The sequence below is a fragment of the Castor canadensis genome, chromosome 2 (assembly GCF_047511655.1).
Source record: "Castor canadensis chromosome 2, mCasCan1.hap1v2, whole genome shotgun sequence".
Taxonomy (NCBI): Eukaryota; Metazoa; Chordata; class Mammalia; order Rodentia; family Castoridae; genus Castor; species Castor canadensis.
In genome coordinates, this window is record NC_133387.1 from 183,280,827 (window position 1) to 183,298,139 (window position 17,313).

The window sequence follows — 17,313 nt, forward strand, 5'->3', positions numbered from 1 at the left end:
GATGGTATGTCAAACTTTGTTCCTATCCAAGTAAAAATACGAATAGTAATGATACAAAATATTGTAACTCACACTCTTAAGCTACCCATAATTTAAGCAACCCTTTAGGTATCTGAAGATGCACTAATCAAGATTGCAACATTACATGACTGTGGTAGCCAGCTTCCAGGATGATCTTCAGTGATCCTTTCCTCACTTCCTGGTATTCATGCCCTTGAACAGTCCCTTCCTACATCTATCTCTTTCTTTTTTTTTTTTTGAGACAGGGCCTCACTTTCTGGCCCAGGCTAGCTTGAATGGACTATGTAGCTTAGGCTGGCCTTGTGCTCATGATCCTCCTGCCTCTACCTCTGGAGTGCTGGGATTATAGGACTGTGCCATCACACGTCTTTCCTACATTTTCCAAGGGTAGAAGATACACCCTGAAGTATATAGCAGAAGCGATGGTATGTCATTTCTAACATTAGGTCATAAAAACTCGCAGCTTCCATCTTGATCACTAGTGCTAGGAGAAGCAGCTGCTATCTCATGAGTGGTGCTAAGGAAGGATGTGTGGGGCCTGGAAAAGAGACTGTGGGCCAATAGTGCAAGCAACTGAGGTCTGTCAACAACCACATGACTGGGCTTGTAAGTGGATCCGCAGATTCCTATAGCCAACTGACAGCTTGGCTGCAACCTCATGAGGCACTCTGAATCAGAACCATGTAGTCAAGTGTGCCTGGATTCCTGACCCACAGAAACTGTGTGAGACAACATTTGTTGTTGTAAGCTGCTATATTTTGGAATAATTTGTTACACAGCAATATGTAACCAATACAGTGATCACACACATTTAACCTGATAGTTAAATGGATAGTATTTGCTGATTCCTCACTGACATACATATAAACATACACAATCTCCCCTTTGGGTTAACAGACTGGAGATGATCTTTTTTTCTAAAAAAGCTTATGGATAGGGCTGTCAGAGTGGCTCAAGTGGTAGAATGCCTGCCTAGCAAGTATGAGGCCCTGGCAAACCCCAGTACCACCAAAAGGGAAAAAAAAAAAGCTTAGGGATAGACAAATTTATGAGTTGAACAATAAGCAATATTAGTGATAGAAACTAACAGCTATGAAAACTCTGACTGCATTTTATCTTTTTAGTGTTGCTTTCTGATCTGCATAGAATGAGAGCCACACACCAAGTAGCAAACTCTTAGGGCCCTCATACTCTGAGGAAGATATTATTCATGAGTTTGCTTGTTTCTCCAAAGACAATGGAATGATAACTACGGAAGGGTATTTTGAGGATTAAACTTCTAAGGCGACCCAGTTAAACTTAGACTGCTATAAATAGGAACTTCCCAAGGGAAAGTCTGCTTACCTGGCACATAAGCCAAAGAACTGTAGCCATCTGGCAAAGGAAAAGTTAGCTCTATTGGCTGTGAGCCCTCATTGCCTATGGCCAGTTGAACAAGTAGAACAGCCATGGACACCTGCAAATTTAGACAGTTCTGCAGCATCTGTGGCTCAGTCATGGCCGTCTTAGTAGAAAGATAGATGGTCATCAGTCGTTCAAACTGCTCACGGAGACTGTCAGCAGCAGGGCTAGAACTCTGCTGAGCATCCCGCCAGGCAACCTGCAGCCGATGCAGATTTTGGTTGATTTTTACCATCTGATCATGCAACCTGCCCCCAAGAAAGCAGAAGAGACTGGGTCAGGGAGGCTCATATGAGAACAGTCTATTATAGACCATTCCAGAAGAACAAATATTCCTTTACTTATTGTAGTCTTCTCTTTAAGGATGTAGAGTTGCAGGTCACAGAAGTCACAAAAGGAATCACAGAAGTCACAGGACAGAGGCAAGGTACATAGCACTGGGAAAATATTTCCAAGATTCAACACAACTGTAGCTAATTATAAATAGTTAGCTGAAATGCATCATCCAAAGAGCAGTAGCTTGGTTATGTGGGGTGCAGAGTGGCCTGTTACTACATAAGGTAAATAGTTACTAGGCAAAGTACAAGAAGCACAGCACAATAGTTTACAGGACACAGTGCAATGATCATGCATTGATGGGGTATTATGGATGGTCCGTACAGTTAGCAGAAAACTAAGCAGATGAAAAGGGACTCTAGATTAGTAATGACCACTTATAAACTAGTCACCACCTGGGATGCAACCTAAAAACAGCTTCTGGCTCTTTGTTGTTTAATGTAAAATTAATCTTCACAAAGGCTCACCCAAATAGTCTCTACTGAAAGGAAGACCTAGAATTCAAAGCTATGGATAATTGATTCTATGAGTATGGTCCAAAATCATTTTATTTGATCTTACTGACAGTGTGGAGAGCTACCTACTAGGAAGCTAGATGGTGTTCACTGTTGTGTTTGATTATTAAACAGATTAGGACACAGGAAACTTCTAACTATTGTTCTAACTATTGTTTCATTACAATGTCAATGATGGGGATAGAAAAACTCTCTAATAAAGACATATTTTTATTTTTACCAGTAGCTTGCTGTCTGAGGAGTTCTGAAAAATGTCATGTGTTATTCAGAGGAGACACTAAAAAATCACTTAAAAAGGCATTAAGAACCCTTCCTATTGAGCAGAAGTATGACTGAGTTGCTGTTTGTTTCCTTATTTATTTTGGTAATCACACTCAGCTAAGTGAAAGGACTAGACCCATCTTTGCAAGTTGCACATACTATACATACTAGTTCTCAAACCTGCACAGTTCTAGAATCCTTTTTATTTTAGGTAATTAGATCTTTTGTGGTCATATTGGTCTTTTGAAATTTCTTAACATTGTCTTCATTTTTGCCAAAGTACAGCCTGGTCTCTTTTCATGAGAGTAGTAAGTAATGAAAATTTGGGAGCAGAAAGTAAAACATAAAAGGAAAATAATTTCATTTTCTTAGATGATGACAGAAGACCATGATCTAAAAATTTGCAAAATGTGGAGAAAAATATTAGCACACCCTTAATAGTAAAAATTTAACAGGTCAAAAATTAAAAACAAATTTAAATAACTTGGACAAAGTGGATTCATGTAAATAGAAATAAAGGCATACAATATCCTTTCCCCACTAGATTCGAACGTAAGTCTTTAGAATAAATCTCGAAGGCTCACTTTCAACCTTCTGGTTATGAACACAACGAAATAGTTCTTTTCCAAATAGTTCTTTTCTTTTCTTTTTTTTTCCAAATAGTTCTTTTCTAATGACATCAAAGGAGTTACCTGTGAAATCCCAAATACAAGGTGTACTCTGTCAGGGCAAGGTTCTCTGTTACAAGGTTGTAGTTCTGGGGAAACTTTGGCTCTTGCACAGCTGGGATCAAACAAGTTTCTTTGTCCAAACCTCAAAGAAGTTAAAAGGAATGGTAAATGACTTGCCATAGACATATATTTTGGTCTCCAGTCTCCCCTTACTTTCTTTCAGCTTCCAGCGATATTGTCTACAAAACAAATCTCTTCACGTTACTTCCTTGAATAAAAACATCTTTTGGCTTCTTGCTGTCTGCAGGAATAGTTAAATTCTCATTTGACCAATGAAATCACCAATATTTAAAAGGAATGATAATATTGTAAATTTTTCCAAGTGACAGTTAATGAATCATTTACATTTATTCTGTGTTTTTTTGTATTTAAGATTTGTTTTTGAGCAGGTATCACTTTTTATAAGTTATAAAACTAGAATGAAATACATCAAAATTAAGAGTGATTGATTCTGAGTGGTAGAACCATTAAGTCAGTTATTTTCTTCTTTTCTCTTCTCTGATAACTGTTCAACACATCTGGCCCCAATCTTTTTCCTACCCACTTCTCTTACTTCCCTTTCTCTTCATCCCCTATTTTGCTCTAGCCACATGGAACTTCTCACTATTCGTTAGTCAAGACTTTCCACAGTTTTATACCTCTATCCTTGTAATTCCCTTTCAAGAAACTTCCTTGCTCCTCTGCCTGGTAAAATGAAACTTACCTTTCAAGACTCAGCTATGAAGACCTCCAACTTATGCAGTATTGATTATTCACTCCCTCCTCGGTGCCCCTACAATTTAGTACTATGCCACATTATCTACTGACATACCTGCCTTCTTCTAGAGCCTCACTTTTCTAAAGAATGAATGAACACACAAGGCTGCCAAATCCAGAGAGGAGGTCTCAATAACGCACAACATTTAAAAGCTACCAGTTGTTTTTTTTCTTTTTTAAAATCTGTCTTTAAAAAACTTTAAATAGCTCTTCAAGCTGCTTCATCTTTATTAAGAGGCCCTTTTTCTCAAAGAATAAGGGGTGTTACATGCACACACACACACACACACACACACACACACACAAATTGTTTTAAGAAGCCCAGTTCCTCCCTACCTCTCATGTGTACATTTTTAATTTTTCGTTCTTCATCATTCAACTCCTTCAGGGCACAGTAAGTAGGATTAAAGGTGAGGAGCCGAGAGGATCTGGGTTTGCAAAATGGCTGGCACAGCTTCAGGAGAGCAGCACCCAGATTTAGAAAGAAGGCATCCGAAGCATACATTTGGAAGAAGATTTCCGGCATCTGATTGGCCCAAATCTTGGTGCGGCCTGCATTTGCATGCAAACAGTTTCCAAGCCAGGACAAGATACAGTGTTTGGTTTCTGGAGAGAGCTGGAGCAAGTTCTTCAGCATCTGGTAGATCTTTTCATGGAACTGAGCCATGAACTGTTTAACCAGAAAACACAACCACAGAACATTTGCTTCACAGTCCTAATATTTTTTTAACTTCCAAATCTTAGCAACTGGCAGTTTCTAAAAATATGTGAATCCTAATCTTTCCCCTCACTCTCTTTGTGCCTTATCCTGATTCTGATTTTTAAAACCGTATTATTTCTGGGCACTCATGAAAGACTTTTAATCAACTGCCAAACTGAAGACAGCATTACTTACTTTTATAGCAGGGGTTCATAAACTTTTTCTGCAAAGTACTTGATAAACATTTTTGGCTTTGCTTATCATATGGGTCTCAGCAGCAATTATTCAATTTTACCCCTGTAGCATGAAATCAAGCCATAAACAATACATATACAAATGGACATATATGTGTTTAATCAGACCTAATCTACAAAAATAGGTGGCAGGTTCGATTTGACCTCTGCTATAGTTTGCCAATAGCTGTTTGACAGAGTTGTGATGATTATACAGTGAATAGGAGACTTAAACTGTTTCCAATTCAGCCATCTAAATTGCATCATGTTGGTCAGATCTCTATTATCATTTATGCTAAGAGGCTCAGGAAGAGAGGGTATAGGTGGTAGGAAGAATAGAAAAAAAAAAGGGTTCATGCTGGTGGAGTGGCTCAAGTAGTAAAGTAGCCATTTAAATTGCATCATGCTGGTCAGATCTCTATTATCATTTACGCTAAGAGGCTCAGGAAGAGAGGGTATAGGTGGTAGGAAGAACAGAAAAAAAAAATGGGTTCATGCTGGTGGAGTGGTTCAAGTAGTAGAGTAGCCTGCCTAATAAGCATGAGGCCCTGAGTTCAAATCCCAGTATGCCTTTAAAAAAAAAAAAAAAAAAAAAAAAAAGGTTTGTAAGCTGGAGTTCAGTAAAAAAATTTTCAGAGCTAAGTGATAAGAAATAGCTTGGTAGCCGGGCACTGGTGGCTCAGAACTATAATCCTGGGAGAAAAGATCAGGAAGATTACTGTTTGAGGCCAGCCTGGGCAAATAGTTTACCAGGCCCCATCTCCAAAATAGCCAAAGCAAAACAGACTGGAGGAGTGGCTCAAGCAGTACAGCACCTGCTTTGCAAATGTAAAGCTCTGAGTTCAAATCCTAGTACCAACAAAAAACAATTAAAAAAAAAAAGATATAGCTTGGTGAGAAGAGTAAGGGTTGAGGGGACATGGCAGTGCTACTTAGCGTATAGGGCAAGAGTTGCACTGGCATGGAAGTTTATCTTCTGTTCTTAGTGAATGCTACAAAGAGGGAATTTCTTTACATCATTATGGCAAAAGCCAACCAAACCAATTTGCTTTCTCAAAGAGGCTCAAGGAGCCCTATCTGTATATAGTTCCCAAGGAAACTCTACTCAAACTAAAATTTGGGACTAGGATATCCTGGGAAATAGTTCCACCTGATGGATGTTGGCCTCCTGTACTTTGATCTCCTGAGGACTGGAACGAGATGGATTCAGGAAGTAGCCATGATTTTCTACCACTCCTGGAGTCTTTAATAAGCAGGAGATATTCAGAATGACTCCCAGCAAGGTCTTCTGATACATCTGCCCATTGCTAGGGTCCTTGGGCTGAATATATTCTACAAAAACCTGTAGGAGAAGACAAGTCTTACTTATTTGTCCGTAAGGAGAGATGAAGGTGATGGGGTACAAGGGTTTCAGAGAGTTAAGCATATACAACAATTAATCCATCTCTCTCATTCTATAGGCAATATTATAGTGCCCTCAGGGGAGGGAAGCCCAACAAACATATACTACTTTTTAGACCTACCTTTGCCATATCCTTTTGCCTAGTGAAATAGAGAAGAATATCCAGATATGCATATAACAGGATCTGGCAGAGCTCCAGATCTTTTATTCGGCCCAATAAAATATCAAACACTGGAATCATGACTTCAGGAAATGTTCGAACTTCCTCATCCAGTAGCAAGGCTTCAATGACCTCTTCCAGAAACTCAGTTACATCTTCAAAATCTAACAGAAGACAAATGAGAGAAAGGTGGCCATGGGGATTTTTTTTTCTTTTTTAATGCATTTATGTACTGTTTTTCTCTTTCTTTTCCTGTGATCCTCGAGATCAAACCCAGGGCCTTGTGTATGCTAGGAAAGTGCTCTACAACTGAGATACACCCCCACTCCCACACACTGGTTCTTTATTTTTTCTGCTGCTTTTGACAATTCTACTGATATTCAATCCCAAAGACCAAGGTATATGCAACTCCTCCTTAATTTATGACAAAACCATAATGGCTCTGAGACTTTCTAATACAGTGAGAGGAATTTTAAGTTTGGAAATCAAAATGTAGAAGCTCAAAGAGCCTCACACTTGCTAGGTAGGTGCTATACCACCTGAGCCATGCCTTCAGCCCTTAAAAATCTTGTGTGTGTACTCACGGGCTCCTTGGATAGCTTCCAACATCAAATCTACCAGTTGCTCATGGATGTTTTGGTCAACATAGATCTCTGGGGTGAGGAGAACTGTTCGGGTATTAGACACAGTGAGGTTTCTGCACTGCACTGCAAAGGGTAACAGGTTCTCTGGAACTTTGGTAATCTGCAAACAGCATGAAGAGAGGGTAGTGTATAGCTTCTATGACCTGGAACAAGGGTAGACATAGCAAATAGAATGGAAAAGACACCATGTCTCAAAACAATACTGGTCTCTTGTGGATGCTTGAAACTTTTTGACAGACTCACTCTTTGGCTTAAGTAATCACCTGTTAAAGTTCCATTCTTGGAAATGTTAAGCTTAGCCTACTCTAGCATTTATACCTCCCTGGAAATGACTTCATCAGAATTCTTTTCTTTCTTTCTTTCCTTTTTTTTTTTTTGGTACTGGGGTTTGAACTCAGGAGCTATTCTGCCAGCCCTTTTATGGGATGGTTTTTTTCAAGATAGGTTCTCACAAACTATTTGCCCAGGCTGGCTTTGAACCATGATTCTCCTGATCTCTGCTTCCTGAGTAGCTAGGATTACAGGTGTTGAGCCACTGGTGCCCAGCCTTCTTCTTCTTCTTTTTTTTTAAAAAGGATATGATTTCTAAAGAGGTTTATAAAGAGAATAGGAGACACTGGTTCACTGAAAGTCACAGAAGGAGAACAAAGCTTTTCAAGGCAATCTCATAGTGCTTCTGATACCCAAATGCACATATACTGTGATATATAAATTGATATAACAGACACTGATCTAACTCTGAGGTATATACTGAAGTTAGACCTAAGAGGACAATAGTATTTGATGGGGATTATCCCTTTACCTCTTCTTTAGCTCTCTGGAAGCAGGAGTAAAGGTAACAAAAAATGTGCCTCTCCCCTGCATCTCGATCAGCAGAGAGATTTAACGTTGTAGAAGAAGTCATGTTAATTAAGTGGTTTCCTGGATCTTGAAGCAATAGTCGAGAGAAGATGGCCTATTAAGAAAAAATGAGCAAAAAGAAACACTAAACTATTGCACAGGTAATCTTAGAACATCAAGATGTAATTTTCATACAGGTTATTTCAAGAATCACAGACTTGGTTTAGAGTAAAGGGGGGAAAAAAGGACCCAGTATTTTACTACTTTAAAAAACAATTGTATAAATAGCTATGCTAAATCAAGCCTCAAGATCTGGTATAGCCCCAGCACAAAGTACACATTAAAAGACTACTTGTTGAATGGTGTTTAGAATCAGTGATTAAACTTATATGTGAAATCACACTATTCTGTGTGATTGCTGGTCTTCTGTAAAGATACATATGTAAAGTTAAATTCCACCAAGTTGTCCAGGTCTTTCCCACCAAAATGCACTACCCTCCTCCCCCTCCACCTTACTAGGGATTAAAACCAAGGCTTTCTGCATGCTAGGCAAGCTCTCTATCACTTGAACCACTTCTCCAGTTTTTTTGTTTATATTTTGTTTTTGAGATAGGGTCTCACTAATTTTAACTTTGCTTAGGCTGCTCTGAACTTATGATCCTCCTGCCTCTACCTCCCAAGTAGCAGAGATTTTAAGTGAGCACCACCAAACCTGGCTACCTACCAAACTTTTATTTCTGTAATGTTAATCAGGTACTTGAAAAGTACAGGGTATTTTCCATAACATGGACCTTGAATATCCCCCAAAAGCCCATTTATTAAAGGCTTAATTATCAGTGTGGTGATACGGGGAAGTGGTAAAACTTTTAGGAGATGGGGCATAATGAAAGATCCTTAGGGCATATGATTAGGGATGTGTCCTTGAAAGGGATTTTGGGACCCTGGTCTCTTCCTTCTCTTTCCTCCTTGGTTTGTGATGTAAGTGGTTTTGTTCTACCATATGCTCCCATGATGTGCTGCCTTGTCATAGGCCCAAAACACTGAAACCAATGGGTCATGGACTAGAACATTCAAAACTGGGTGCAAAATAAACTTTTTATAAGTTGATCATTTTAGGTATTATAGTAACGGAAAGTCAGCCAACATGGGAATGTTTTGATTTCTGAAAGTTTATAAAGAAAAAAGAAATGGGCTTATCCTAAGGAATTTAAGAGGATAATAGAGGAGGTAAGACAGGTACATAAAAAAGATATAACATGAGACAGAAAGTGACAATTCCCTTAAGATGTATAGATGGATTAAGGACAGCAATTCCTATCTGGCAAGCTTCGAAGGCATTTTTGACTGGATCTTAAAATGATGGATAGAGCTGGACACGTGACCAGAATAGATGAGGAGACTCTAAAACAGGAACACCACAAACAATGGAAGGGATGGAGGGTAGCAAGTCACAGTTGGAGCACGATGGACAGGATTCAGCTGCGTGGCTAATGAGGGCACCTGTTAGGAACGTGAGAATGGTACCTGCTCAATGTTGCTCATATCAAGCCAATCTTGATCTTCCAGCTCCACTGCCATTTCTTCCAAATACACACAACGGCTGGGGATGCCATTCCCACTTTTCAAGCTTGGATCACCTGGGAAATGGTTTTAATCTGATAGGTTAAGGACAATGCGCCTGGCCTTATACAGATAACTGATTTTTTCTTTTTTTTTTTTTCTTTGGACACAGAGTCTTGCTATGTTGCCTAGGCTGGCCTCGAACTCCTTAGGTTCAAGCAGTACTCCTGCTTCAGCCTCCCCAGGAGCTAGGACTACAGGTGGGCACAACTGTGTCCCACTCTAACAACTGATCTTAACAGGATTTCTCTTGAACTTCAAGTTTGATTCAGGTAATACCAGAATGATCTTGATACACAAAGCAATATGCACCCCATTACCTTCAAGTTACAGAACATAGGCTTTGTTAGAGGACTGTCATCATGACATTTAAAGAGTGAATCTCAGGACTTGGCATGTGGTACATGCCTACATAATCCCGGTTACTCAGGAGGTGGAGACTGGGAGGATCAAACTTCAAGGCTAGTCTGGAAAGCTAGCAAAACAGCAATCTCAAAAAATAAACCAGGCCCGGTAGTATACACCTGTAATCCCAGCTACACAGGAAGAATAGGTAGGAGGACTGCAGTCTGAGGCTGGCCTGGGCAAAAAGCATAAGACCCTATCTGAAGAATAACTAAAAGCAAATAAGGGCTGAAGGAGTGGCTCAAGTAGCAAAATGCTTGCCTAGCAAGCATGATGCCAAGTCCAAACTCCAGTACTGCCAAGAAAAAGAAATCCCAGGTATCACTGCTAATTTTAGGATTTAATTACAGATGGGAGACAGAGGGAAAACCTTGTGTGACACCTCTCAGGGCTTCCATCTGAGAAGAAAGTGGGTTTAACTACTATTTCCACTTCTCCTTTCAGGTAGTAGTGGCAAGCAGTTATATGGCCCAATGAGTATCAAAATAGGAACAAAAGTTAGATTTGTCTACTTACTGATTTTAGGTCACAACAAATGCTCTGGTGAAATATAAACTTGTGTTCCAGGGAGTACTGTGGTGTGGGTTTCACCACTGGATGCAATAGATTTCTAAGAGCCAAAGATGTCTCTAGTGCAAGCCCGAGAAGAAAGGGTAGAATAATCAACAGACTGGCTATAAGCCTGTAACTCACTGTTGTCCAGAGTGATGAGGAAGATTCTCTGGATCATGTGATTGATGTTGAGTTGCTCACATATTTCTTGCTGTGATCGGAAAGAGCGGCTGATCTCAGCCACGGAGTAATCAAATTCATCCAGGCTCTCTGACACACTATTGTCCGAGTCATCTGGGCTAGCTGGGAGTTCATCTGCCAGAACATGTAGCTGTTAAACTTCACAGTCCCTTCTTTTAGAGAGAATCAAGTACACTACCAAAATGACAGACATGACAAGAGGGGATAATTTCAGATGTGAAACAAATAAATCATCTAATTAGTGAATATCACAAATCAGGCAATTTAAGTCGAGGATTCTGAAATCCCTGGCTATAAATCTTACCTTATCTACCCATAATTATAATATGTACTATATGTACAGCCAAAAATAGCAACATCACCTTCCCTACAGAATCCTATTGAATAAAGAATTATCAAACAGATCAAAATCTCTGTAATTATTTAAAATGCAGGGCTTTTTCCCAGAGAACACATTTGTCTTAATAATTCTAAACTGTATAGAAAAATATCATGTAGAAAGACTCCTAGAACCAATTCCCTGCAGTCAACCACTTCACTTAGCAGCGGTCAGCTTTTTCCTAATTCTTGTGCTAATATTCATTACCATGATTTTTAATTTTTAAAAAAACGAGTTCATAGAATACACTGTGCTTTTCAGTAGGCCTTTCAACTTTATCAGCACCAACACCTTTTCCTGTTAGGCATTCAGAGGCCTGCCTCATTCCTTTTAATAGCTTCACTGTATGACAATGTTTGCATGCACTGTGACTTATGTAGTAGCAACTTAAACTCCGTGTCTGTTCATCAACTGATGAAACTAGGATTGTTTCTAATTTTTTATGATTTTAAACTGTACCGCATTGAATGTAACTTTATTTTTGTTCGCTTGGATTGAGTATTTCAGTAGGATAAATTCATATAAGCAGAATTGCTGGTTCAAAGGGCATGTTTACAAGTTAACACACACTACCAGGTTGCCCTCAGAGACTGCTGATTTGCATGCTTGCACAGGAGTGTATGTCTGTTCAAATCTTCATAAAAGTCTTAGCTAAGAAATGATTTGGGGCTAGAAGCATGGTTCAAGTGGCAGAGCACCTGCTTAACAAGTGGGAAACCCCTTAGTTCAAACCACAGTTCCACAATACAAAACAAAACAATAAAAAATAAAAAAAAAAGATCTAATTGCTATTGCTTGTTTTGCTGTTTATTTTTTGTGGTGCTACAGTTTGAACTCAAGGCCTATCCCTTGAGCCACTCCACCAGCCCTTTTTCGTGATGGGTTTTTTTGAGATAGGGACTTGTGAATTATTTGCCTGGGTTGGCTCCGAACCATGATCCTCCTGACCTCTCCCCCTGAATGGCCAGGATTATAGGCGAGAGTCACCAGCACTCAGCTCTAATTGTTGTTTTAATAGGCATTTTTCTAATGATTAGCAAGACTGGAGTTTTTGCATCATAATTGTTGTTTTAATAGGCATTTTTCTAATGATCAGCAAGACAGGATTTTTTTCATCATTTGATTATCATATTTAAGTTGTCACATCTTTTGCTCTATTTTTTCCTCTTTAGTTTACTTTTTTCTTATTATCTGAATCCCTTCAATTTTCTGTAAAGCAACTGAAGACTGCCTCTCAGAATGGCGTCGTGTTTAAAAGTAGTGCTATTCAATAAAAGCCACATGTGAGTCTGTATCTGGTTTTCTCTGTCAACAGAATGATTATTCTGAAAGTTGAGGCAAAACTCTCAGAAATTAAGAGTTGCTTCAGTACAGTGAATTTAGTAAAAGTGAAGCTCAGTAAGGGAGCTAAAGATTCTGGCAGAGCACTAATTGCTAGTGGCCAAAAAGTTGAACCTGGTGGCATGATAAACTCAGTGTAAACAAACTAAGAAGGTGAGGTGCTAAAACAGTAACAGAAGGGCATGCGTCTGCTGTGTTCACACTTCCTGGTACGTGCAATGCTCTCAGCTCCAGTCAGCCTTATGTCTGTTTACACCCTATTAAAAAGTCAGCATGCACTTATTTTTTCTCTTGCTTCATTTGTCACCTTGTCAACCACTGCCTTTACCTCCTCTTTATTCAATCCTAATCACAAAGCAAGGCCACAACTCAGCTATGTATCTAATTTTTTTTTTCTCGATGTTACTGGGGTTGAACTCGCGGCCATGCACTTGCTCTACCACTTGAGCCATGCCTCTTGCCCCTGAATATTTTGAAATAAAAAAAAATAAATAAAATAAAAATATAGGGAAAATGCAAACATTTCATTTTTTTCAACCCCGCCACGCCCACTATTCTTCTTTTTGGAGAAAGGAAAAGGGAAGAAACTTCTGGTCTGAAAGACTGAACGTCCTCGGAGGATTAACACAGTTGGGGAACATCATCCCAGCTCCCCGAGTCCGGGTCTTCTGATAGGAGGAAGCTGGACTTGATCTGAAATTTGATTCCAGATGAGGAAAAACCATTTTTTTCTAATTAGTGAGAGATTATTTTGATTTTTTTTTTCCACATTAAAGTTAAGGGTTACATTCCTAGAAGTTTCTCCTAATAGCAGGAAGGTACAAAAGAGGCCACACACCGGAATGGAGGAGGCACTTTATCTGAAAGGGTCTGTGAAACGCTGAGCTTAAGAATAAATCTCTTTTGTCAGAAGGTCAAAAAGCCTTTATAATTATTCCTTTTACCTCTGCTTTCTACAGCTGCATGTGACTTGTTTTCCACACCTATACTTCCCACCCTGGTTTCCTATGTGAAAAAGGTGATTTATTTAAAAAGTTATTACTAGGTGATTTCAATAAATAAATAAACAGAACCGTTTGACAGCTTTGGGATTACAACTGGCATCTGTTCCTATGAAACCACCTGTTATCCAGCCTCTTTTTATATGGGGAGTGGGGTGGGGTGGGGGGAAGGACAGAGAAGGGAAAGGCCCCCAAATAAATCCAATAACCAAAAAAAAACTTCTGCCCTAAACAAGTAGACATGCAAAATAACAAGCTTAAATTCCAACTGCAATTAAGTGCCTCAAGAATAGTTAATTTGGGAGGACTCCATTCTAGGTCATGTCATCTGGTGCTATTGGCTCCTCTACTTACCAGATTGCTGCTTCAGCTGCTCTTTTTGGATTGCTGCAAACTGCTTGGCATCAGCCAGGGAGCCAAAAAGAGCAGCAAAGGGGTTACTTGAGATGTTGTTGTTATTCTCCTGGTCTGTCATTTCACTTTAAAGTATCCTCCATCCAGACCTAGGAGGAGGGGCTATGCAAAGCACAGGCATTAGACACAGAAGGGCGGGCAACACAACAGTTCTACTATACCTGAGGTAGTTTCTTTTCACATTTATCAGATACAATGCATCTGAAAAGACTTGGGCTAAGACTTGTCAATTCCTGTTCCAAAACTGAAGACATTTTGGCAAGATGGTTACAAACCTACCAATTGGACACAGTCTGACTTGGGAACAACCTAAAAATGTTCAGCTGGAATACATTTCTATTGACCTGTTTCTATGTGCTATACCTTTAAGAAAATAGGTTAAACAGAACTACTGAAGTCAGAGAGAATTCCCAACTAATTGCAAATACAATTCGGTACTTAGAAATTATAAAATAAGAATTGTGGATTTCCCCTAAATTTGTAAACTCATAGACTTGTTTTCATTCACATGGGGAGGCAAGGTAGCACCTACTTAGAGTGCCATGACATAGGCTGAAGCTGGGAATCCCCTTTTTTTTTTTTTGATGACACTGAGGTTTGAATTCAGGGTCTTACACTTTTGCACTTATTAGGCAGGCACTTGAGCCAAAAGCCCCAGCCCAGAAGCTGGGAATTCCTTGGCTACATAGAGGAACTCTTAGATTTAGAATGGCAAATCAGGAATGGAACCAGATTAGCTGTATGTATATATATTAAGCAGTCTATTTCTATTAGTAGGTCTAAAACTACTGATACTATTTCAACTAAAATCTAAACAGTCTTTGCTTGATTCTATATCTAAATGTCACAGCTTATCTGGTTTCGATTGTTGTTTACAATACCCAAGAAACAAATTCCAGCTGTCATGTATACTGTGTGACATGAAAGATATACACATCTTGAAGGTATTTGGAGGAACTGACTGAGTCTGCATTTGCACTCTTCTGATTATATTTCCTTATTCAAGGCCAAGTGAACTCAGTGGCACAATGGGATGAGCAGAGCTCCCTGAAAGGCTTTTCCCTCTTTCTGAAAGCTTAAGGCCACAGCATAAAAATACAACCCCTAAAAACAGGGGGAGAGATAAAGTGCATGAAAATTCTACTTACAAGGGTATTGAACAGATATCCTAGATAGAGGCTTTAGAAAGAGTGTGGACAGTCAGATGTGGTGGCACATGCCTGTAATCCCAGTGCTTGAGAGGCTGAGGCAGGAAGATCAAGAGTTTGATATCAGCCTGGGCTACATAGCAAGACCCTGTCTCAAAAAAGCCAAAACTAAGTGAATAAAAAGTGTGCACAAGAGAATAAAGGGCAAAAAAAAGAGAATATTTGGCCTAGCTTTATTTATTTTTGAGAGAGTCTTGTTATGTAGCCAAAGATAGCCTCAAACTCATGATGCAACTTGCCTCAGTCCCTGGAGTTGCTGGGACTACAGATGTGAACTACCATGCCTGGCTTACCTTTAGTCTACTGACATAAGATTCTTTACAGAATCATATTAACAAAAGGTAATGCAAATCAGAAAAATTACCCTAACTACTGGAGGAAGAGTTTACATCACTTCTTGACAACTTTGAGGCATTTCCATCTTCATCTCCTCTGCCATTTTTCTGCATATGACCTACTGGCTAATAAGCTGTAGTGACTTAGGCAGAAGCCTAGTCTGTCAGAATGGTGCAGGCTTTTACTGCTTCAAGAAACTGAACTGTTAAATGTGGTTCTATATGTTTTATTTTCTCCCATGAGTATTTTAGTCAGCTCAATGAAAAAAGGGTATCATATTTAGTGTTGGAATTAACAACCCTTGAGGGCTTTCCCCCATGTAACCACTGCATAAGCTTAATTATCACCTCTAATTCACGCAGAGACACCCTGAATTGTTTCATAGTTAGCTAACCACCACCCTTCCTGTACCTTAAAGGTACTCTGAATTCCAGAGGAATGCAAAAAGTATGGTGACCTCTTGTTATTTTCTGTCTCCTTGGCATCTGGCTCTCTAGCGTCTGCTCTTTTAATTTGTCCGGTCGGGTTCCAAAGGGGATTCGCCGGAAGGAGGGAGACCTATCCACCCCGCGCATGTTGCAGAGAAAGAAGTCAAAAGACAACGCCAAGGCCAATATTCAGGCCTTCTCCAGGAGCATGGAAAGAGAGGGCGAGAAGTGTGCAGAAAGACGGCAGACGCTGGAACACTGAAAGGGTTTCCAAATCAGACAGGGTCAAAGTTCACGAACGAGAGGGTCTCTGGCCAGGAAACAAGGAATTTGGAGAAGGCAAGCGTGCAGAGGCCTGGACTGGTACTCGCTAGAAAGAAAATTCTCATTACAAATTCCACCACTCTTCCTCTCAAGCTACCTTCCCTCTTACCAGAGCCTGAAGGGCCAGCAGCGACAACGCGACACAATCTCAGGGGCCAAAAGGTTCCCACTTCCGACTCAGCACAGCAACCGGAGCTGACGTCATCGCTCAGCGCCGGAGCTCACGGAATCTCTGGTCCGCGCCGGAAGTAGTGCGCGTCCGCCCGCGAGGGCAAATGGCAGGTCAAACACACCCACAGCGCATGCGCTGGCTCGCTTGCCGCGGACTAGGGGCGGGCCGGAAGTGGCCGGAAGTGGTTTTGGGATTTGGGTTAGGGGGTGGGGCTGGGTTGTTGGCTTTGTGGTGTGGAGATTAGTGAAATAGAATGCTGGGTTTTGGAAATCCGTGAATTGAGGGCAGATATAATTTTGTGATCTTTGGGCTTCTGCTTTCTAATTTTTCCACTAGTCCTATGTGTCCTGGAGGCAGTTTCTGTTACTCTTTATAGATTATTATCTGTGAAGCTGTAACAGTAGCAACAATAACAACATTAAAAGTTGGTATTAGATGCCAGGAAGTGTGCTCTTTTGGGTTGAATTTCAGTTTTCTTATCTGTACGGGGGCAGTAGTATACATCCTGCAATGTACACAAATATTTTGAGGTACACAAATATTTTTGGAAGCAGCATACTTTTCAGGAGTTAAAAAGCATTGTGCGAGTGAAAAGATAATTCACGAAATGAGAGGAAATAGTTGCATGTCATATATGTGATAAAGGATTAAAATCAAGAACATATAAATAATTACAACTTTTTGGGTGTGGTGGGCATGACTGTAATCCCAGCAGTGGGAAGAGGGGCTGAGGGAAGAAGATCACAAGTTTGAGAGCAGCCTGGGCTATGTAGGGAGATCCTATCTTAAAAGCAAAACAGCAGCAACAAAACACCCAAACCAAATACAACAAAACAAAAACTACAAATGAATGACAGAATACAAACATAATTTAAAAATGTGCAAAGGACTCAGACATTTCTTCAAAGATAAGCAAATGGCCAATAAACACA

General features: G+C 39.9%; 1 protein-coding gene across 1 annotated transcript in view; it reads right to left on the bottom strand.

Moving 5' to 3' along the window:
* Positions 1–16,474, bottom strand: part of Ube4a (ubiquitination factor E4A) — a 34,226-nt gene extending 17,752 nt beyond the window's left edge. Inside the window, exons 1-11 of the mRNA XM_074066636.1 lie at positions 16,319–16,474; positions 13,854–14,015; positions 10,719–10,892; positions 9,525–9,637; positions 7,963–8,115; positions 7,101–7,260; positions 6,478–6,680; positions 6,105–6,296; positions 4,358–4,691; positions 3,227–3,347; positions 1,366–1,670 (exon numbers count right to left, since the gene is read on the bottom strand). Of these exons, the coding sequence (XP_073922737.1) occupies positions 1,366–1,670; positions 3,227–3,347; positions 4,358–4,691; positions 6,105–6,296; positions 6,478–6,680; positions 7,101–7,260; positions 7,963–8,115; positions 9,525–9,637; positions 10,719–10,892; positions 13,854–13,974 (1,876 nt within the window). The 5' untranslated portion in view covers positions 13,975–14,015; positions 16,319–16,474. The remainder of the gene's footprint in view (positions 1–1,365; positions 1,671–3,226; positions 3,348–4,357; positions 4,692–6,104; positions 6,297–6,477; positions 6,681–7,100; positions 7,261–7,962; positions 8,116–9,524; positions 9,638–10,718; positions 10,893–13,853; positions 14,016–16,318) is intronic.
* Between the last annotated feature and the right edge of the window lie 839 nt (positions 16,475–17,313).